The sequence below is a fragment of the Equus przewalskii genome, chromosome 23, assembly GCF_037783145.1.
Source record: "Equus przewalskii isolate Varuska chromosome 23, EquPr2, whole genome shotgun sequence".
In the NCBI taxonomy this organism is placed as follows: Eukaryota; Metazoa; Chordata; class Mammalia; order Perissodactyla; family Equidae; genus Equus; species Equus przewalskii.
In genome coordinates this window covers 22,220,232-22,243,135 of record NC_091853.1, presented here as the reverse complement: position 1 = coordinate 22,243,135, position 22,904 = coordinate 22,220,232, and the positions used below count along the sequence as shown (strand labels likewise).

General features: G+C 49.5%; 1 protein-coding gene across 1 annotated transcript; it reads right to left on the bottom strand.

Annotated features, from left to right (window-relative positions):
* Positions 1 to 5,156: 5,156 nt before the first annotated feature.
* On the bottom strand, positions 5,157 to 16,914 carry BATF3 (basic leucine zipper ATF-like transcription factor 3). Its single transcript, XM_070591408.1, has 3 exons — positions 16,679 to 16,914; positions 13,872 to 13,976; positions 5,157 to 5,640 (listed from the first exon to the last, which is right to left on the bottom strand). Exons 1-3 carry the CDS (start codon positions 16,754 to 16,756, stop codon positions 5,455 to 5,457), a joined length of 369 nt encoding a protein of 122 aa, XP_070447509.1. The 5' UTR covers positions 16,757 to 16,914; the 3' UTR covers positions 5,157 to 5,454.
* Between the last annotated feature and the right edge of the window lie 5,990 nt (positions 16,915 to 22,904).

Here is a 22,904-nt window from a genome sequence, read left to right as displayed (position 1 = left end):
ACTGCTGCCAATCCTCCTCTTTTTCTGAGGAAGACTGGCCCTGAGCTCACATCCATGTCCATCTTCCTCTACTTCATACGTGGGATGCCTACCACAGCATGGCTTGCCAAGCAGTGCCATGTCCGCACCCGGGATCCAAACCGGAGAACCCCGGGCCCCCAAAGCGGAACGTGCGGACTTAACTGCTGTGCCACCGGGCCGGCCCTGGTTCTTTCCCTTCTTTTGCGTCAGGAGCTGGCCACCACTGCTGTTTCTCCAACTCTTTTACTTTCTCAATATCAAAAAGTACTGCCTGGCGAATTGAGCCCTGTGGGTTTGTGACATTTTGGAAGGTACTTTTTTGCCTTGCCACTGGGTTAGAGGAAAGGCTGTTGAGGAAGCTCGGTGAGCACAGGGATGCTGGGAAAACAGGCCCACTCTCCATGCCCCCGGGCGAGGGCACCTGCTCGGCTCATGGACGAGTCACCCTGGATTCAGATAGCGCTGAGGGTGGTTTCAGAGCGGGGCAGAAGCTGATGCCCGGCACAAGGTGACTGAGAACTTAACCCAGTTCAAGAAGAGTCTGGATAAGTGGATGGATAGATAAATAGTGTGTTATTAAGGAAAATCAGGGAAGTTCCAAGAACAACTCTGGCCTTTCGGGATGGTGTCTTAGAATGCAAACACCGGACTCTCCCTCATGCTTCCCCCGTGTTGTGTTGGACTTCTGGGCTTGTGGCCTTTGGTCTGATCTGTGATGACGTTTCTGATCTTCTTAAGAATATCGTACCAGAAAAGGTCATGCTAGAACACTCAAATGAGCAGGTGAGCTGTCTCCAGGGGCAAAGTCTGCCCTGAACACAGCCCCAGACTTAGGACACCAGTTCTTCAAGCATGTCATGCCAAACACACTGGCACATGCTGAATACAGACTTTCACTGTGGGTCATGCTAACGGTGACGATGTCCATGGCAACAGTGGTGACTACATTGATCTCTTGTGTTCCCGAATAGATGGAGGGGACAATTTCATCAAGGTGGTCAATTTCCAAGTGGGCAATTGAGGAACGGTCCCTTGACTCCAACCATAGAGCAGTTTTCAGAGACTCTGGCCTTGGCCAGCTCCACTCTGACACCTCAAGTTATGTGTCATTATTAGGGGGCTTCCAACAGCATACCCTCCTGGGGATTCAGTGTAACTTCCCCAGAAGCAGGGACGGTTTAGTTCAGAGCTCAAGGATCCCCATCACTCTCTTCCCTTCCTCCTTCCCTCTCCTTTTTTCCTTCTCTTTCTCCTTCCCTTCCTTCCTCCTCTCCATTCTTCCTTCTTTCTGCTCCCTGGCATTCTGTGACAAGCCTTCTTGCCGTAGCATGGATGACTCTGTCAGGACTTCCTGGATATCATGAGAGGGAAGATGTGTCAGTGACATTTGGGGCTGCCCCTTTTCTTCTAGCTCCTGCTAGGGCAGGGCCCGCAGCCTGGGTAAGTACACCAGGACTGTGGAAACCCTAGTATTGATGGGAAAGAGGAGAGGGGCTTTTGGGTGTCTCGCTTTCCTGACCGTGAGAGTCATCATTCTCAACCAAAATTTGGGGCCAAAATTGGGGCCTGGTGCAGTGATGGAAACCCCAGGTTTCAAGGCTGGGCTGGTGCAATACCGGGCGGGATTGCGGACAGGAAGTGGTGTGGCTGCGTGGGTGGGAAGGAAGGGCTTCCTCGTCTTTGACACTTTCTATGCCGAAGGGGCCTTCCTTTCTCAGCCTGCCTTCCTCCCCTCAGCCCAAAAAACAGTCACTCTCAGACTTAATGCAGACAAGTTGCTAGGGATCTGCATTGCCTGGTTGTACGCAAACTGTTGCCATTGTATTCACACGGTTGTCCCTCCAGGAATAATATAGTTTCTCAGATTTACACAGAATTTCTACTTTTTCAGAGTAGGAGTTGGGGAGCTAAGACAGCCCCTCATGTTACTAGAATCTTGATAAGAATGTTCTTAGCAGCCAGGCACAGGGTACATTTGATTTTCAGAACTCTCGTCACGTCTCCAGTTCTCTTGGCCCCAGCACCATGACTCACCACCCTGGGCTACCCTAGTTTTGGTTCCCTGACTCCAAATGTACTGTTTTGACATCAAAAGTGGAGGCCTAACTCTCCCTAAACGTGAGCTCAACCTCAATGAATACACAGTTTATGGAGGAAACCCCTTGTGATGAGCAGCTAATCTGAATAGAGTGCTTGATAGCAGATAAGGCAATTAGCACATTGGAGCCAAGTGGCTGGATCTGCAAGATTTTTGAGAAGAAGAACTGAAGGGCTTGGAGGAGTCAAATATGATGCTGTGCAGGTGGATGATGGAGCCCCTTATTAAACAGGTAAAAACAGATTGGAAGCATGTTTGAAGGGCATACAATGAGATTTGAGCACAGCTTTGAACATGGTAAGTGGGATATGCTTGTGAGATGTCCTCTCAGAGACACGTGATGGGCAACTGTAGACAAGTCTGCCCTCAGGAGAGAGAGCTGGATTCCAGGCACAGATGTGGGAGCTATCAGCCCAGGGATAGGTGAGGACTGAGGCCCCAAGAAGAGGAGCCCCTTTATACTGAGAAGCAGTAGAGAGAGGAAGACAAGCAGAAGCCAGTGTCATAGGCTGTTGGGAAGCAGAGGAAGATAAAACCTGAGACTCGCCCATTTGGTTTAGCATCTGGGGCTTACTGGGGACATCCCCTCTAAGGGACCATTTCAGTGAGACAGTGGGAGCAAAAGCCAGGTCTTCTTATGGCAGACACTGACAGATATTCACCAAACCCAGTTCCTCCACCTCCTGGGCACATGGTTAATTTCATTTCCCAGCCTCCCTATAGCTGGATGACGCTCTGTGTTTGAGGTCTGGTCTGCAGACTGTGGCAGAAAATGATACACTATCATCTCCAAGACACAGCCCGCCCCATCACCCTCCATGGACCCCTCCTCCGGAGACTCCCAGCCAGAGTAGAGGATCCAGGGGGACTCCAAGAAAGGGGGCACAGAGCACCTAAATGGGAGGGTGTTCCCTGAATTATTGTGTGGAGCCAGGGGGCTCAGGCCAGGGGGGCCAGCAGGCATGGACACCCTGTGATTAGCAGTGGAGTGGGGGAGCAGCCAGATGAACAGCAGTGACATTAAGTGTCAGACAGATGAGCAGTCAGGACAGCTAGAGAGGTCTGAAGCCAGGAGAACACGGAAGTACTGCAGGATCAGGCGGAGACTCAGCCAGAGTGCAAAGCGCTCCCTTTGGGGACAGAAGTGCTGGGGTTGAAAGACGACAGCAGCACGATGCCTGCAGGTATGAGGCACACACGTTGTGTGTTCATACTCACAGCCACCCAAGCCTCTGGAACGTGGCTCTGAGTCTAGCCTTCGTGGACGGTCTGCTCGTCTGGACTGTGTAGTCCTGGCCAGCCTTGTGAGGTGCTGACAGGGGGTCATGCCACATTTAGACGTCAGCTGAGCAGGACCCTGTCGTAACTCCCCCTGTGGCACGGCTTCAGCCTGGCTATCAATTCTACAGCAGATCACGAGTCAGACCACCTGGGGTGGCAACCTGGTTCTGCTATGGGCCCATGGATGACCTTGAGCAACTCTCTTGCCCCTGATGCACCTCTCATCTGCAAAGTGAAGGAGTCAGGCTGGATGATTTTAAAGTCTCTCGTGCAGGGGGCCGGCCCGGTGGCGCAGCAGTTAAGTTTGCACGTTCCGCTTCTCAGTGGCCCAGGGTTTGCTGGCCCGGATCCCAGGTATGGACCACTTGGCAAAAGCTATGCTGTGGTAGGCGTCCCACGTATAAAGTAGAGGAAGATGGGCACAGATGTTAGCTCAGGGCCAGTCTTCCTCAGCAAAAAGAGTTAGCTCAGGGCTCATCTTCCTCAAAAAAATAAAGTCTCTTGTGCTATATAATTCCACCATCCCCCCGCCCCCTCCCCCCCCCCAGGCGGCTGCATTCTGGAAGCTTTGGCTTCATACTGCCTGCAGGCATTAGCCCTGCTCTCTAGCAGCGGCCTTCCGATGCCTCAATGCCTCACAGGAGGGAAATCTTGCCCCCGTCAGCCTGCAGAGTTAGGGACCAGGCAGAGCTCTGGCAGGCAGAGGGAGCCTTCAACAGGAGGCTTGTGGGAGTAGCCAAAAGCAATTCCATCACCCCTGGGAGGGGCTGCATTCTATTTCTTTATTTTTTCCTTTCTTCTTTTTTAACATGTACATTTACAACAAAGCACTTTTCCTTTCTGTTCCCGTTTCTTGTTTCCTTTAGGATGCGATGGCTCCACCCTCCAGAACTCCTTTGTTCCAAGGAAAAAGAGAATTGGAGAGGAATGGGGAGTGCTCTCCCATTCTGCTTTTCTCGCTGGGGCCACCATCAACTTGGCTTGGTTCTGCTTTTCCTTAAAGAATACAGTTGGATGGGACTTTTGAAAGGAAATTGCTCTCCTCTCCTCATCTACCCAAATGTTTGTTTAAACAAGGAGACAGATTCCCCCATTCAATTGTGCTTCAGACTAATATAAAGAAAATTTGTCCCCTGATCCTATGCCTACTTATGGAATGGGGAGGTGACCCGGGAGTGTACACAGCAGTTGGGAAAACCAGCCTGGAATCGAAAATCTTCTATGATGGTCCAGTATGGGTGGGAGAATTGACCAAGATGGAGGGCTACGCAAAGCATAAGACAAGCACAGGCGCTGGCCGGGTGGCCCAGTGGTTAAGTTTGTGCTCCGATTCGGTAGCCCAGGGTTTCGCAGGTTCGGATCCTGGGCGCGGACCTAGCACCGTTCATCAAGCCATGCTGAGGCGGCATCCCACATGGTAGAACTGGAAGGACCAGAATATACAACTATGTACTGAGGGGGCTTTGAGGAGAAAAAGAAGAAAAAAAAGAAAAGATTGGCAACAGATGTTAGCTCAGGGCCAATCTTAAAAAAACAAAGGAAAGAACAAGTCACTCCCAGTATGCCCCTTCGAGACCCAGCTGGGGTGGCAGGGAAGTCCCATGGGCCTTTGCTCTGCAGTCCCCCAAAGATGAATGAGGGGAGACGACGAGGAGGGGTAAGCAAGACCTATGAGAAGCAAAAACACAGAAGATGACCTCTTCAGGAAGAGGGAATGTATTGTGCCTCTAAATTCCAAGAACTTGGCAAAAGGAGAGATGATAACAACCATCTTTATTATCCAAATTCTAGAGGAAGTGATTCTGCATAACAGCGGAACCTACTAGCTGCCAAAGTGGATGAGAAGCGACTCCTGAGGGTGGTCACCCTCCCTGGATCCGCTCAAGGCTCTGAGAGTCAGGCGCCTGCGGGAGCGTCCGGCTGAGCCCAGTCAGCTGAGGACACGGCCGGAGCTCCGAGGAGGTGGCCCTGCCACAGGTCCCCCTATACATAGATGTAAGGGTGTGGAAAAGACCAAGGTTCCTTGCTGGGCGGAGGAGGACGGTCCTTGGGCTTCATCGGGGCAGGCAGCCGGCCACGGGGTCCGGCCGAGGCACGGGCACAAAGTTCATAGGGCACAGCAGCAGCGGGCACATCTTCTCGTGCTCCTTCAGCGCCTCACTCAGGTGCTTCAGCTCCTCCGTCAGCTTCCCGATCTCTCTCCGCAGCACTGTGTTTTCTTGCTCCAGGCACTCATACTCCTGGGGAAGACAGAATGGGCAAAACTGTTTCTGAAACCACATTCCCTTCCTCTGTCCTCCCGGCACATCTCACCAGGGCCGAGATGCTTGTCTCCTTCCCAGGAAAGCCTTCCGGTCCACCGTGCCCGCCTCCGCCACTCACGTGTGCCTTTGCTTAATGCCTCTCTCCTCCCGCCAGGATGAAAAGGTTCATGAGGACTTTGATTTTCGAATCAACTTTATTGAGGTGTAATTTAGATAAAACAGATCTACTTTAAGTGTATAATTCAATGAGTTTTGACGAACGTAAACAACTCTATTGATCAAGACATAGAACGTTTCCATCGCTGAAAAGTTCCCGCGTCCCCTCTGCAGTCAGCTCCCCCTCCTCCCACTGCTGTTCTGCTTTCTAAAGGTCTCTGCCACAACCCCAGCTCTTGGAACAGTGCCTAGAACATATAACAAACATTTGTGGAGTGCTGAGTAAATGAATGAAAATACCCCTCGCCTTGATTTTGCTCCAACATTCATCTGTTAAGCTTCCACTATATCAGAGTTTATAGAGCCTTAGAACTGGAAGGGATCATGGAAACCCCTTAGTCCAAGCCGCACAATGCAGAAACCTTCCCTATGTAATTTTAGCTCCAACATCCAACTCATGCTGGGCACACTCTCCTTGAAAGGACAGTCCTTGCCATTTCTGAGCTGCTCTCCTAGAAAGCTCCTCTTTGTACTAATCCAAAATCTCTCTCCTTCAAACCCACCTGTTGGGCTTGCTTCCAGTTATGGACCACATAGAGTAAATGAATACTTTTCGACATCACAGTTCTTGAAACATTAGGAGACAGGCCCATACCACCTCCCTTTAGGTGTCCTCTGAGCTCAGCTGTCTCAGGTCCTCTGAGTTCCTTGGGTTTTAGGACCTCTGGTCCCTTTGCCCTCACGGAAGCCATCCCCAACACATGCTCCAATTTGCCCGGAGCTCTGAGAAAATATCATTCCCAAAACGTAGCGCATGATCCCGGGGATGGCCTGACTGTGCAGACGACAGATGTGTGGGCTCTGCACCCAAGCCCACAGCCACCTCGCTCTGGGGATTTTCCCTGAGCTTGCAGAGAAGTGCAAGCTTCGTCTGCGCCTGCTGCTTCCCTGTCTGTACTTGGACTATGATGGATGTTTCGAAGCTTAAGGGCAGGCTTTACACTCTACTGAATTCCACCCTGTTTGCTTAGGCATCTTCCAGCCCAGCAAAATCTTTTCGAGTCTTGATTGTGTCAGCTCATGGATTAGTGATACCACACAGCTATAAGCTGTGCACTAACTTGATAAGCAGGTCTTCTTTCTCTTCATCCAAGTCATTAATAAGTTCTACAATACCTGGCCAAGAGCAGAGCCCTCTGGTACACCAATAGAGACCCTCTTAAAGTGACAATCTCATTTAAACCTTGCTGAAATGTTGTTTTCAATCATTTTTAGATTGATTCACATGGTTAGGCTTTGTTGTACCATGCACACCACGCATTTCCGGAATTAGGGACCCACGCTTATTATCCATTACATCTTTTCTCTTACTGGTATTGTTTAAGAAATATCACCAAAAAAGTCTGATCTTCTTACAGGCCCTGAAGGCACAAGCAAATTCTCAACTCTGCCCTTTTGCTAATGCTGTTCTCCTCAACTGAACTGCCTTCCTTCTTTTCTGTGTGGGCCCAGCTCAAGCCCACCACCTCCAAGAAGGCTTCCCTGATCATAGCACCTGATGGAACCCCATCTCTCATTCTGTGTTCTAAACTGTCTGGTATCATATTCTATCTTACTTATATTAAATAAGGTCTCTCCCCAAAGATCAGAAATACATAGGACCTAGGGGCCTCTGCTACCCTCTCCTGTACCTCCGCCTGACAGGCCCCAGTGCCAGCCTCTATGTGCATCTATCCTCCAGGCACCTTCCGCTGTCTCAGAACAAGGGGCTCTTCAGAGGCCATCTGAGCCTTGCCTCTGCCTCTGCCTCCCCACCCCCCAATGCCTCAGTAGGCTCTCGGGGTGGTGTGGAATACCCTCCAAGGCAGCAGGGCTCCCAGCTTCTCCACGCAGACCATCCTGGGTCAATCTGGCATCAGGAGTGCGCTGGCCCCATTCTGCCTGCAGCCCTCCTCCAGGCCGAGCATCCCAACTCCTAATGCTTTCCTCCAGCCTCTGACAAGCTCTAGTCCCAGAGTCACAATTCCACCTACAAACCAGCAACAAGCCCTCCAGGGGCAAGGGGAGGGTCTGCATGGAAGGATGGGGCTGGAGGCCTAGGCAGCACAGGAAGCCCGCCTGCGGCAGAGGAGTGAGAGAGGCTGAAGCTCTGTGTAGCGCGTACACACACACACACTCCCCACCCTGCAACTGGAAATGCTCTTCACCTCCAAGGAAAAGGGAGAATAGATTTGAATGGTTCCAATGAGCTAACATGTCAATTGGATTCCAAAGAATAGGAAATTCTCTTCCTGTGGCAGAATGTTCCAGACTGCCTTTCTGTATTTACTGAATTGTGTGGCAAGCCACTGTGAGCTTCTGAGCTTTATCTCTGGACTCCATGAGGGCCATGTAGCCTAAAGCCTTCCCAAGGGACCATGCTTTCCCCAAACCCCAGTTCAGAGAGGCCCCGGGCTGCTGGCACAGGTCACCCAGTAGGCCCCTCGTCGGCCTTATCTGTAGGGACTTTCTCTCCTGGAATTTAAGTTTTACTCATCAATCTGCTGAGGGACTTTTATCGAGCTGAGGAATAAAAAGGAGAGAAGTCGAAATCTCCTTCAGGTGAGACCAGTTCAACGAAAATACAAGGAGGAGCTGGGAGGAGAGGAAGGGGAGGTGAGAGAACACTGAGAGGGAGCAGAGGGGAACGAGGAAGACCCACTCCACACCGAGAAGAAATGATCTGGACTTAACACCTGGGAAAAATAAGCAGCGGCCACTAGACCTTTTGTGATTTCCGAAGAGATGATCAGGTTAGCCCAAATCTTGCTGGGTTTCGAATCCTCTGCCCCAGGACGTTTGAGGTTACCCTGCTGCCTGCTCTGGGTATTTTCCAGGACAGAGTCACAAAATAGAGACCCAAAAATTAGAGGTGATGGAATCACTGCAAATCTCGGTTCTGCCTCAGATATTAACCTGTCTAGGACAGTGATTCTCAACTCAGGTGATTGGGCAGTCTGCAGGGGACATCTGGAGCATCTGGAGACAGTTAGGATTATGACAACAGTGAAAGGCAATGCTACTGCATCTGGTGGGCTGAGGCCAGGGATGCTGCTCAGCATCCTACAGAGCACAGGACAGCCCCCCACAACAAGGAATTGTCCGGCCCCACATGTCAACAATGCCAGTGTTGAGAAGCCCTGATCGGGGCATTTAAGAGAGGTTGATCCAGGGATGAGGGGCTGTCTGGGAGGATTCAGGGTCCAGGATGCCTCTGAGGCAGAGGAAAAGATCAAAGACTGGTAAAGAAGCTAATGTGGGTACCAGGAACCAGACATGAGAACTAAGTGGGGAAAGAAATGAGAGGGAGGCAAAGGCCATCAGGAGGTCACAGCCACACGCAGACCCCTTTTCACCAGCGAGAAAACTGAAATCCTGAGAGGTACAGTGACTTTTCCAAGGTCATGCAGACTTGGGACATGATTGCTGATTTCAAGGTCAACTGCAACTCTCATGCCGTGACAGCAATTCTGCTCTTGCTTGGCAGTATCTGGGCCCAAATTTCCCCATGGTGGTTACCAGAAGCCAAGGGCTGTAAGAGCTCAGGATTTTACAATAAGCCTATTCCCAAGCCTTCAGCTAATACACTTCCCAGCAGAAAAATTGTGTCACCAGCAAGGGCTGTACAAATTAGTGTCATCATCAGTTTCTAAACCAAGTGGGGCCTGACATGAAGCATTCTCTGAGAATATGCAATGTCTGAAAACACCGTGGCAACACCCACAACCATATTGCCCAAGAAGTTTGTCAGTTTGTGACATTTGGGGCTCCCGAGGATGGCATCGCTTCTTTCCTTTTCTGACTCAAAATTCTTTCTCAGTCTTACACCTTGGGGTGCCTGGCTCAAACCAGTCTGACCCACTTCTGAGCCACTGCTGAGCTTGTCTAAAGACCTGGACTGTTCCCTTGGGCTCCCATTTGTGAACGTGGACTCAGGCGTGTGCCTAATGTTCAGAGATGAATAGGGGTCAAAATCCCCATGAGAGGTGTAAGCGCTTTGAAGGGATGATTTGAAAAGTCACCGTGAACACTGAGGTACACAGATACTCATTAGCAACCGCTTCTCATCACTGCAGTCCAACGTCCAAGAACCACTGCCCTGAGGGGAAACTCAGACTGGAGAGTGAGCTCAGCCTCTCTGGCTTGGCCCACTCGGCCCTCCCCCAGCGCTGCCCTCCCGGGAGGCCCCGTCTTGATGGACAGCTCCTCTGGCTCTGGAGTTGGAGAACTGGGAGGAAAGGGAGGCAGCCGGGAGACTTCCAAGAGCTGACACTGGAGGAGGTTTTTCAGGGTGTTGGAGGTGAGAGAGGCTCAGGAATAGCTGGGGTGAGTGAACAAGGTGGGTAGGAGAGAAAGGTGGGAATTTTAAACAAGCCCCTTGCTCTAAATATTCCCCTTCATGGTATTCAAGAAAGGCAAACAAAAATCTTGAGGTACTTTGAGATATTTAGCAACACTACCCTACAGTATGGGACAGATGAATCTGTGGGATAGAGGCCTCACTCAAAGCTCTTTTGATGGCTTCATGTCCCCAGGGAGAAGCAGGCAGCCATGGCTATCAGGTGGCCATTTTCTGAGCCCTTGGGTGTCTCCCAATTAGCTGGCCTCACTCTGGGCTTGAGGAAGTTTCCATGTACTATGACCAGCTCTCCGCTTTCCCCATCCTAGATGTGGCCTGGGAGCAACCAGGGGGCCCAAGGGGCTTTCTGCTGTGACCCACAACAGTGTGCCAGGTGCTCTGTCCTCAACTCACCAGAGCACAGTAAAATTATTCCTCACCACATTTTTTAACCAGATACCCACTCTCAATATGGAGATTTTTTCAAAGTTTGAAAAATAGCCACTTTTTTTCCCTGTGTTTACTATTTTTTTTTTTTTTTAGTATGTTGGCCATACAGAACATAGATCCCCATAACTATGATGCCCTTCTGGAAGGAGGCAAGGAATTAACAGGGAAGGGATGATTCGTGTGGTGCCCTTCAGTCCAGAGATGATGTTCTTCTTCCACTACATGTATTTCCGTTTTCCTGAGCCAGCCACCTGCTCCCTCACACAATCTTGTGACCAATGACACTTGTGTGTAGCTAGTGACAGTAAAGGTGTGGGCCACAGCTTTGAGGTCTGTATCTGGATGGAGCCACTGTCCTGGCCTCCTTGACACTGTGTTTCTCAACAAAACTGGCCTTGCTGAGGTGATCTGCCAGTGGTGCAAGATCCTGATCCATTGTTCTAGCTCCACAGAGAAAGAGAAGAAGGGAGTGTTTTTTCCCAGAGGGACTGGGCTTCAGCTCAATCAGCCCCATTTCTGGAAGAGGCACTTGGCATAATTAGTCATGTCTCTAGACAGCAGAACAGGCTAGGAACCCTACAGAAGGGCCCTTCATCTTAGGCCCTTCACACATCTCAGAGGGATTCGGCGGGAGTAAATGGGGCACCCCACCCCCAAGTTTCCCGGGCACCTGGTTCATTTGGTTATCAAACCCAACAATGACAGAAATTAAGAGAGACTGGTCTTTTCTGACCCTGTAGTATTCATATTACCTTCTGTAGTAGGTGGAATAACAGCCCTCAAAGATGTCTACATGCAATCTCTGGATCCTGTGAATATGTTACCTTACACGGCAAAAGGGACTTTGCAGATGTGATGAAGTTAAGAACCTTATGCGAGGAGATTATCCTGGATGGTGCAGGTGAACCCAATGTAATCACAAGGGTCCTTATAAGTGAAAGAAGGAGTCAGGAGTCAGAGAAGGATGTGTGACAATGGAAATAGTGTTAGGGTAATGCAGCAAGAGAAAGACTCAACTGACCAAGGCTGGCTTTGAAGATGGGAGAAGATTACAAGCCAAAGAACACATAAGCCTCTGGAAGCTGGAAAAACCAAGAAAAGATCCTTCTCCAGAGCCTCCATAAGGAACGTAGCCCTGTCAACACCTTGATTTGAGCCCAGGGAGACCCATCAGACACCTGACCTCCAAAACTGTAAGATAATGAGTTTGTGTTGTTGTTAAACCACCAAATTGGTCATAATTTGTTACAGCAGCCATAGGAAATGAATCTGTCTTCCTCAGGAACTCCTATGCTTCCCAAGGACAGGAATGAGAGTTTACTCCTCTTTGTGACCTATGATAATGCTGTGCCCACGGCAGTGCTTAATAAATATTTGTGGAATGAATCTACTAGATCTTGCTCCGTGAAAGACCTTGTCCAAGTCATTCAGTCACCTCTACACACAGTCACTCGGCACTTACAACGAAGTATCCTCTAGTGTTTCTTGATGTTAATGCACCTGGCTTGACTAGAAGCTTCATGAGAGGAAAGCCCCTGGCTGTCCAGCTGGCACGTGAGGTTTGAACCAGGGCCACACACTAAGTGTGAGCAGCAAGAAACTTGCTCTCTGAGGGTTATTCGGGACCGTGAAGCTAGAACTAGGATTGCCTCAGGAGCAAGGGGGAAGGAAGAAAGGAGGCAGGGGGCATCATAACTTTCCTGTGGACATTTTACAGAACTAATAAAGGCTGGGGAGGATCTTCCCTGACCCTAGTCTGAATACCCCAGTCCCTTTCTAGGGCCCAGCCTTCCTACTTCCAGGAAAGAATCTGACATTTATAACCTAGCCCATGCTATGAGTTTCTATCAGTGGGTCACCTCTCCTCAGAGTTTGTGCATCCTAAATCTGTTCTCTGTTCATTGTTAAAGGGTTTTCAGTGATTGTCCTGCCCCTGCATAACATCGCAGAATCTCCTATGCCGTCAACGCTCCCAGACTGGCCTTGCTGAGACAATCCATGACAAGAAAGCGTGGCAGGAGAGACCTAGATGAAAATCCTTAACTGTTCACACCAAACTTGTGCAAAGACAAGAGCATGGGACTGTCACCAATTCCTTGGACAGACCCTTGGATGCCAGGTCCTGATATGGAGCAGTTCCCATGTGCTGGCTGTGAGATTATGTGGGATTATGCATAGGGGTCAAGGGAAATGGAAGAGTTTAGGATAAATCCCAGGTTCCTGATTTGGATGATAAGAAAGATGGGTAGCTCCATTAACTACAATTTGAAGGCAGTGAGAAGAGAAAGTCTCAGGGTAAGCAGACACTCCACGATGCCTCTGTTGCATGCAAGGAGCCCGCAGCAGACCCACTGGGAGACATCTAAGCAGACACTGGAGATACGGGGTCTAGGGCCCAGGACAGAGGCATTGCCTGGAGTAAGCAATGCCTACCTGAGAGTAATCAATATTGGGAGCTGATATTGGGAGAACAGATCAAATCTTCCTGGGTGAGAAGAGAAAAGGGCCAAGTCTGAAACCCTGGTCAACACCAACATTTAAGAAAACAGACAGTTAGAAAAGCTAACAAAGAAACTGAGAAAAAAAAGTGGTTAAGAGGGTCAGGGGAAGTAGGAAATGTGGTCTTTTAGAAGCTAAAGACCTTGAAAGGAGGTTTCAAGAAGGGGAGGGACAATGGTGTCAAATGTTTCAGAAAGGTCAAGGATGCTGAGACTAAAAAGAAGCCCCTGGATCAAGCAGTGCCAGGCACTAGTGGCCTCAGTGAGAGCAGCTGCTATAGGAAGAGAGTATGTGTGTGCATGTGTGTGTGCACACTGGGTAGGGAGAGGGGAGCGGAAACAAAATCACAAAGGATTGGGGAATAAAAGAGAACTGAGGACATGGAGACAGCAGGTCTCTTTTTAAGGGGCAGGAAAGTGAGGGATGAAAAGAAATGAGGCACCAGCTTGAAAGGGAATAAGGATCAGAGGCGGTCTCGTTTTGTTTTGATTTATGATGAAAGAAACTCGAGCGTGAGACACAACCTGCGTGGGAGGGAGAAAGGAAGGTGCCAGTGAATGAAGAATCAGAACGCTGGGCTGGAAGCACACAGCAGAATTAGACGCGCATGTGGCCCAATGGCTGATGACCAGGATGTGACCTCAGGGCCACCACCACAGTGCGAGGGTGGAAGACGGCTCCTCTCTGTGGCCCTAACGTGGCTCTGCCCCAACCACAGTCTCACCTCGTGGAGTTTGTCGGCCTTCTGGGTCTGCTTCTTCCGACTTCTCTGAGCAGCAACTCGGTTTTTTTCTCTCCTTCGGACCTTCCTGTCATCATCCTCAGGGCTCTGGGGGAAAGTGTTCGGTCAGGTGTGACGCTGAGGCCCCTCGCCTCACCCTTCTCTGCCCTCTCTTCGCTCAGCCTTGCTCATCCAGCTTCCCCATCTTATTTGTAGTCACAGGGTGCTTGTTGCTACATCAGTGGGAGAACAGTAGCCCATTGTTAAGGAGCACTCACCACGTGCCATGGCTGTGCTGAGCTCTTAATCCCCGCAACCACCTTGAGAAGTGTGTGGGGTGACCACCATTTAAAAGATGAGGAATAAGAAACTCGGCGACGTTAAGGAACTTGCTCCAGGTATCACAGCTAATGGGAAGTGGAACTCAGGTCTGTTGGACTCCAAACCAACGTTCATAAAACTCCACCCCACAGGGTGTGTGCCTGGAAGAGCTGTGGTGTCAGTGTTCATCTGAGAAGGGGAAAGGCAGAAGGCACGGGTTCTCTGGAACTATGTGCCAGGCCTCACACCACCACACACAAACAGGTACTTTTGATACTGTTCACAAACCACGATTACACGTGACTAACTGCAACCACATAACGCTACCAACACACCAAATGACCTTAAACACCACAGACAATACGCTCATTTCAACAATGCTTGACTGGCATTTTCTTTCACAGGTCAGAGCGAATCAGAGAGCAAGTTTATGATGTGTCTTGAAAGCTCTTAGCCATCTATGAGATTTAACCAAACCTAGCCAAATCCCTCATGAGTTATCCTGAAACACACAGGCAGAAAAATACACCTACCACGCTAAAAACACTTCATTCGGTTATAGCAAATGGAGCAGTACAGCAGTATTTGCTTCCAGAACCCTGTGAGAAGATACTAAGGGGTCGGGGGTGCAAATTCTACCTTTAAAGAGTTTAAAAGCCCAGAGGTTAGTGGGATACAAATACAGGAAAGCTACTCAATTATTCATATTAATGGAAAGCAAATACTGATAACATAAAATAATGGGTATTTTCAGTTATCATTTTATCTGGTCTTGTATTCCAAATAAGGACACATATCATCTCCCCAAGTTACAGCAGGTAAAGAATTTTCAGCATATGCAAGAATATAAAGCTGGAAAAGGAGAAGAATAAATAACATATACAGCAATAACATAAATAGAAGAGGCCTGGAGACAGCGTGTAAGGGAACAGACACAAGGTGTTAAAATGTAGCCCTTCAGAGGCAAAGACATCTTCAGAAACATAACCAGAATACCACAGCGGGGAAATGTGGTGTGGAGGGCAGAACTTTAGCCGTAGAAATGCACAGCTCCTGGTTTTGTCTCTACTGTCACATGGCCTTGGGGATGCAGCTTCAATTCTCTGAATTTTCAATTTTCTCATTTATTGTATGATTCATTCATTCTTTCAGTAAGTACTAACTGAGTCCCCGCCATGTGCCAGGCACTGTCCTGGGCGCTGCAGATCCACACCCCCTGAACAAACAGTCAGTAGTCTCTGTGGGGAGCATTCTAACAGCCTAATGCTTGGGCCTGGCAGAAGAGAAAATGAGATTTTATCCTCAAGCTCCTAGCACCTTGTATGCCTTCAATAACCTCTGTTGAGGTTGTGACTACTTTTTATGGAGTCCCCCATAGTGCCTGTCACCAAATGACGCCTCTCTGTTCATAATCAGAAAGTCACAGGACACAAGGAAGCAGCCGGCATCCTGCTCTCTGGGAGCTGACGCTAAACTGGACTGATCACAGCATATGGTCACACCTGACAGCACAGCAGAAACATTTAATGAAGACAGGAAGCGGGGATTAAGATATTATTAACCATATCTCAATCAGTCCTCATAAAAATCATGAGAGGTTGATATTATATTCATTTTACAGGTGGGGAAACTGAGGCTCAGAGAGGTTAAGCAAATTGCCCAAGGCTACTCATCCTGCGTATGGCAAATTCGAGGCCCAAACTCAGATCTGTGTGACTCTCTAGCGTCACCCGATGACACTATGGACCAGGCACCGAGATGGGAAGAAGGGCATTAACGACGAAAAAAAGGACTCCATCTCAAAGCAGCTGAGTGGGATGTTCTCGGACGGCTGTTCCTGCGGGCAACCTTGTCTCAGAGGACGCAGTTGGAAATGCTGCCAGGGACAGCGCAGGCCTGGATGCGGGCGAGGGGTTTCCACCAGCGCAGGGGGTTCGGAGGGGTGGAGTCCGGCCACTGCAGCCCCTACCCTGCACCCCAGGCTGATCGGTCCCGAGTTCCCCATTCGGGCGGCAGCCGGAGGAAGGTAGATTTGGGAGTTCCTGGCCACCAGCTGCCCCTTCGGGCTGAATTTCCCTTCTCCGCGTCCTGGCCCCCCCTCGAAGCGGCCGGAAGGGCCACGCGCGCCGGCAGTGAGATGGCAGCAGGCGGCGGCGAAAGGATGGCGCGACACCCGGGGCAGCGCAGACAACACGTGCAGGGGAGCGTGGACTGTGCCCGGCCCACCCAGGCGTCGGCTCCCTCCAGTCTCTCCTCGTCCCGGGGCGCAGGAGCTGGGTCACCATCCCGGACACCGCGGGCACTGTGCGTGCGCCCGGGCCCCTAGACCGTCCTCGCGCCCCCGTTCCCGCTGGTCTCTGGCTCCCGCAGCGCCCTCCAACCCCGCCCTCAGCGCTCACCACCCGGGAACCCAGCACCCAGCCCCTCGTGCCCCCCGGCGCCCTCCCCCCCGCATCCCTGCGGTCCTCCCCGAGCCTCTAGTTCACTACCTGCGGGTGCGGCTGGTTCCCGGGTGCCGCGACGCTCCTCTGCAGGACGCTGCCGGCGGCCGGGAGCCCTTGCGACATGCCGGGCGCTACTCCGGCCAGGCCCGCCCCGCCGCGCAGCCTCGCGGAGGAGCGGCCGCGCGGCCCGCCGCGCCCTGCACGCGGGGCGCTGCCTACCGGCGCTCTCCCGCCGCCGGCATCCTCGCGCCCCCGCACCTGTCGGCCACCCGCCCTCTGCCCCGCCCCGCCCCCCGGGCTTCCCGCTCTCCCGGCGCGTGCGGCCCCTGCGCGTCGCCCGGGTTTCCCCACCCCCCGGTCCGGGCCCGCGGTCCTTCCCGTCCCCAAGTCTGCCCCGCCCCCTCCTTCTCCCACCCCCGCTTCATTTCCTCCTCTCCCCGCCCTTTCGCCACACTTCGGGGTCCCAAATCCCACCCCTGTCGCGGCTTTCCGCTGGGGCCCCACTCTTCGTGGAAGTCACGTGGTGGCTCCGAAACCCTGGAGAGAACGCGAAGCCCACCCACAAGAGGCGACGCTGGGGCGGGCGCGGGTTAGGGAGGCGCGGCGCAGCTTTTGGGGTCTTTCAGCCGCTCTCGGAGAACTCAGGTTGAGAAACACAAGTGGGTGGTTTGGGGTTGGTGGTTTTTTCCCCCGGGTCCCATCACAGCATGTTCCTGAGCATCAGCCCCGCCTCCTCCTAGCGCAGGGGTCACAGTTTCGGGGGACTTTCTCCGCGGAGATCAGTCATGCCGGCGCCGCTCTCACTCCGGCGGCCCTCGGCTCTCCTGCCCGGGAGGCGCAGGCCAGGGCAGGGGGCAGCCGGCTTTACCGAGTCCCACTGCGCACCCTGAGAGCCAAGGGCGCCCCAGGGCCTTTCTGCGGGGAGCACCTGCTCTTCCTTCACTGGTCCCGCCCGGTGGTGGGAGGGAGCAAGGTGGGGCGGCCCCGAGGGTGAATTCCCTCCGTGGAGGGTGGGGAGGAGGAGGTTGTCCGGGAGAGAAACAGTGACCGGACTTCCCTGAGAGCGAATCTGCCACCGTGGAAGTCACTACTGAGGGGTTCGGGGATCTGGACTGGCCGTGCTAAAGTTAAATGGGCCAGATCTTTCCTCCTTTTCAAGACTGAAGTGGTAGATGAGTGACTTCATGCCAAACTGGGGACGGGGGAGAGGTACCGCGCGTTCCTCTCCACCTGCCTGCCAGTTAAAGGATGCGAAGTCAAGCAGTTGTGTACATGGTCCCAGCAAAGAAACAACGACCGGGTTACGGGTTTGTGGTCTGCATACCGTGAACCCGGCGAAAGAAAGATAACCGCGAAGCTAGGTGGGAGGGTGGGAACCAAGACCACGAGATGAGACTTGCCTTCCGAGGGCGGCCGCTTAAGCCTTCAGGCTCGTGGGCAGCAGCAGGGATGCGGGCCGGGCACTTCAGACTCCCGGTCAAGTGCACGGAGCTAGGATTTAAGACCCTTGCGAAAGCTTTGAGACGCAGCTTGCTGAACTTGGCTGCCGGGCAGAGGGCAGAAAAGCAAGGTGGAGATTCTTGTCTGTGTGAGCAGGGTCTTCAACTAGCCACGCGAGAGGAGGGGGGAGGTGCAAGGCAGCGGGAGGACGAAGGGTGGGCGCAGCCCTTTAAGAGGCCCTGCCTTACCCCACACCATCAAGGCAGCACAGCGGAGCCACCTCCATGCTCGGTTATCTGCCTTTCTCTTCTCTTCTCTCTTTTATCCTTTTCGTCTTTCAACATAACTCATGGTTGCCCCTGGGCCACTACTTTGGATCCCACACAGGCTCCCACAAGGTGCCTAGCCCATCGCTCCATGCACAAGCGCTCAGGAAATTTATTGCCTCAGAGCCCTCATTCTTGGCAACTTAACAGGACTCTGCCAAGATAGGGAGACCTCTGGATAAAGTAGTCTTGAGTTTTCGGAAGTGCTTTCATTCCGCAATGTTGTTTATGAGTGCAAAGGGCAAAGTAAAAACACAGCGGACATTTAGGTGCACTCCCACACCGCATTCTGGTCATCGCCACTTTCCTGTTCTCACTGAGCAACACCGCCTTCCAAGTCCTTTGGGGCTGCACCTTCCACCCAAGGAGCTTGAACCCTCCCCCCAGCACACAAGAACTCTTCATATAGCCATATAGCCATAAGCCTGCTGTCTTTGTTACTCAAGAGTTTCTTCAAATATATTTAAAAGAAGAGTCTTGGTTAACTAGTTAGCGTTTAAGAAACAGATCGATTTGACCTACATATCATACACAATTATTTAATACAAAATGAGTAGATTGAATAATTAAATATAGAAAATAAAATCAGGGGGTAAAGTAGAGTTAAATCTTTTATTAAAGCCCTGACGATAAGACAAAATGGAGAAAACTTTCTAAGATGATGTGATAGGAGAAATCACATTGGAAGATCTGAATTTAAAAAGAATGTTAAATTGCTTTAGATGGCAGTATTGACCAGAAATTAAAAACACACAGGTTGGGAAAAATATTCACAGTAAATATGATAAAGAGTTAACATCTCTCTGATATATAAGCCCCTGAAAAGGAATAAGAAAAATATTGGGACAATCTCCTAAAGGTGGACTGAACAAGTGACACTAACTGGCATTTCTCAACAGAGGAAATAATCAGGGAAAATAGATAGAGGAAAAATACATATTAAAATAAGAAACCTAAAATATTAAATTAGCAAGATGAAAAGTTGTGTCAAATGCAGGTGAGACTGGTGAAATTGATACTCTCATATTTCACTGGCATTATTGTAACTTGGTACAAAGCTATCGGAAAGCAACTTTATTGTAACTTGCAAAAAGTATGCAAAACTAATTACTTTTGACTGAGTTTTCCCTAGAAAGTCATCCTAGGAAGATCATTGAAATTACTAAAGAGAAAAAATACAATATACATTAGAAGTTCATAATAATATTTTTGAGTGGAAAATTGTCAGCAATATAAATTTCCAATTACAGGTGAATAGCTAAATAAAATGTTATAGTCATAGGTAGAATATTTTGAATCTTCAAAACTATATGGCAGAAAAATTTGCCACATGGAAGATTTATTTAATATGAGGTAAAGTGAGAAAAAAATCAAGACAAAAAGCACAACATGTATATAAAAATGTGTGCATAACGCTACTGTGCTGCACACTTAAAAATGGTTAAGATGGTAAATTTTATGCTGTGTGTTTTTTACCACAATGAGAAAGTGTGCACATATAAGAAAAAATTGGAAAGGAATACACCAAAATGCTAAATTCTCTGTCTTGGTGGTAGGATTATAGATAATTACTTTTACTTGTCTTTTTAAACTTTTTGAAAAATTGTTTTATTGTGTTCACGTCTTCAAACACTTTATATTTACAAGTGACATTGTCTTCCCTGGCCCTGAGCTCATTTGTCACACCAGAATGCCAGCACCTCTCTGACCAAGTGGAACGCTCTAATTACAGCCTGTTTTCTTACTTTTCTGTAATTTTTCCTGGTTCGTTTTATTCTCCTTAAGTCAAAGGAGGAAGAAAAATGAAAATGAAGAAAAGATAAGCAAGAACAAACATTCCAAATGTCTCCTTTTCTTCTTCTGCCTACTTTTTATTTGTATTTTTTCCCTTTGAACTGGGGAAGATAAATTATATTACATGATTTGGCAATTTCCTATTACCACCACGATGACCCTGGATTCCATCTTCGGAGGCAGGAAGAGGAGGTGTAAGAGGTTTATTGCTCAGTGATCAAATCCTCTGGTGATTCACTTTACGAGAAGACAGTTCTTTTTTTTTTTTTTTTTCCTTCCTGCTTTATCTCCCCAAACCCCCCCTGTACACAGTTGTATATCTTAGTTGCCGATCCTTCTAGTTGTGGGACATGGGACACCGCCTCAACGTGGCCTGACGAGCGGTGCCATGTCCGCACCCAGGATCCGAACCCTGGGCCGCAGCAGCGGAGCACGCGAACTTAACCACTCAGCCATGGAGCCGGCGCCAAGAAGACAGTTCTTTATAAAAACAAGTTGCTCAAATGCTAGAAAACACTGCCACCAGTTAACCTTTATTTTTCTCTTTTAGGGAAACTGGCCTTCCAGGAATGGAACTATCGCTGCTCTTTCTCAGGAGGTGGTCCTGCGGGCTTCTGGTGGGGCTAGAGAAAGAAAAGTTTAAGGCAGAGACCCCTGCGTTTGCCAGAGTCCGTCACTGTGTCAGGCACTGTTCTAGGCACTGGGATACAGCAGATCCACACCTGACAGAGCTCACGTTCTGGGGGAGGGAGACAGACAATAAACAAAAGTATTTAGATGGTGACAGATTCTACTGAGAAATATAAAACAAGAACGAGAAATAAGGAGTCGTGGAGGGGGCGAGGAGAGTGCATTTTGAAATAGGGAGGTCAAGCCAGGTTTCCCTGAAGGAGGTGGGAGAGGGAGTCATGTGAACATCTGGGAGCAGTGGTCCAGGTTGCAACAGCAGCAAAGGCAAGAGCCCCATGGGAGTGTGCCTGGCCATTCCAGAAACTGCAGGAGACTCACATGGCTGGAGTGGAGTGAGGAAGGGCTGGTTACCAAGAGGTGAAGTCAGACAGGCAAAGGACCAGGTCATGCAGGGCCATCTGAACTAGCGGCTTTTACTCAAATTGAGACAGGAAAACGTTGGAGACTTTTGAGCACAGGTGTGACATGATCTGACTTAAGTTCTCACAGGATCGCTTTGGGCACTGTGTAAAGAACAGACTGAAAGGGTGAGGAGGAAACGAGGTGGTGGCAATAATCCAGGGGAGCAGGAGTGAGCGTTTGGAAGATGTTGACAGCAATGGAGGCGGAGGGAAATTTGCCAGGAAGTCACTGAGTGTAATCATCAAGGCCCCTCCCTTGCACAGGCCCCCTCCAAGGCCCAGAGGGGTCCTAGCAAAGTGTTCATGTGGTGATAGGTTGTAATAAAATTTGCAAAAGTGGAATAATTTAACCGTAGATGGTTAAGACCACTGTCTGTTTTCTCTGCAACGTCTCCTCAATCCCTTTGTGTCTGGTGGTGTTAAAGTGGTTGTGGGCATTTGGGGGACCTTGGGAAGGAAAGTTTATTCAGAGCTATATTATATATTGGGATACATGTATGTGGTTTGCAGTCATTTCCGCCTAGTCATGTTATTGCTAGCTGTATGGCTTCCAGGAACATGCCCACTGCCCACTGTGCTAACTCACCTGACAAGGTACGTTGTTCTGAGACGTGAACATTCCTACACTGCCAGCCACCAAACCTACATGGATGGCAGAAGAGAGGCAAGGTTTGAAAGATATGGCCCCAGAAGTTAATCTCTGAAAATTCTTCAGATCGTCACATGTAAAGTTATAAATAGAACGTTCAGTTCTTGCTATGTCCTGTCAAAACAGCATTCGCTCCTGCCAGGAATGAAATCAACAATACAACTTATACACTTACAAATGTGCTGTAAGGAGGTTTGTTCTCTTTGTTAATGGGAGTGGCATATTTGATAAAGCTTGATTATGACATTTTAACTGGTGTTTGGAAATATTTGTGGAACGTTTCGATGAAAGTTAGAAAGTACAGACTCCTGATTTGATCATGGATGAAGGGCACCATCCTTTGTCAGCTTTAAATTTATTTATGTATTAAAAAAACTGAGAAGGGGCTGTCCTGGTGGCATAGTGGTTAAGTTTGCACTCTCCACTTTGACAGCCTGGGGTTTATGGGTTCGCATCTCAGGTGTGGACCTACACACCATGCATCAAGCCATGCTGTGGCAGTGTCCCACATATAAAGTAGAGGAAGTTTGGCATGGATGTTAACTCAGGGATGATCTTCCTCAAGCAAAAAGGGAAGATTGGCAACAGATGGTAACTCAGGGCTAATCTTCCTCAGCAAAAACACACACACACACCAGAAAAAATATATAAAATTAATGAAATGTAAAAAGGAGATAAAAAATAAGCCATTAAAATCAATCGAAAATTTTCTGACATCAATAAGCAAATTGTAAAAATAAATTTCAGATTATATTACAATCAATAATTCATTCAGAAGAAAAACAAATGGAAGCAATGAACAGGTTCTTTTACTGTCTGATGATCCAATAATGAGGTAGAGTGGATCATATAACCATAATGGGAAAACATTTACAATTCTTGCTGCTCTCATCTGAGATATTAACATTGATGAGAACAGTATACTACTACAATGAGGACATTGGTAACAAATTGGTTAACAGATTGGTTAA

Bases quoted from the DNA above. Each gene is read 5' to 3' on its own strand.
- BATF3 (XM_070591408.1), bottom strand. From the start codon at position 16,756: ATGTCGCAAGGGCTCCCGGCCGCCGGCAGCGTCCTGCAGAGGAGCGTC. The intron at 13,977-16,678 runs GTAGTGAACTAG...ACTTTCCCCCAG, and splicing joins GGAACCAGCCGCACCCGCAG to AGCCCTGAGGATGATGACAG. The intron at 5,641-13,871 runs GTGAGACTGTGG...TGTCTTCCCCAG, and splicing joins AGGCCGACAAACTCCACGAG to GAGTATGAGTGCCTGGAGCA.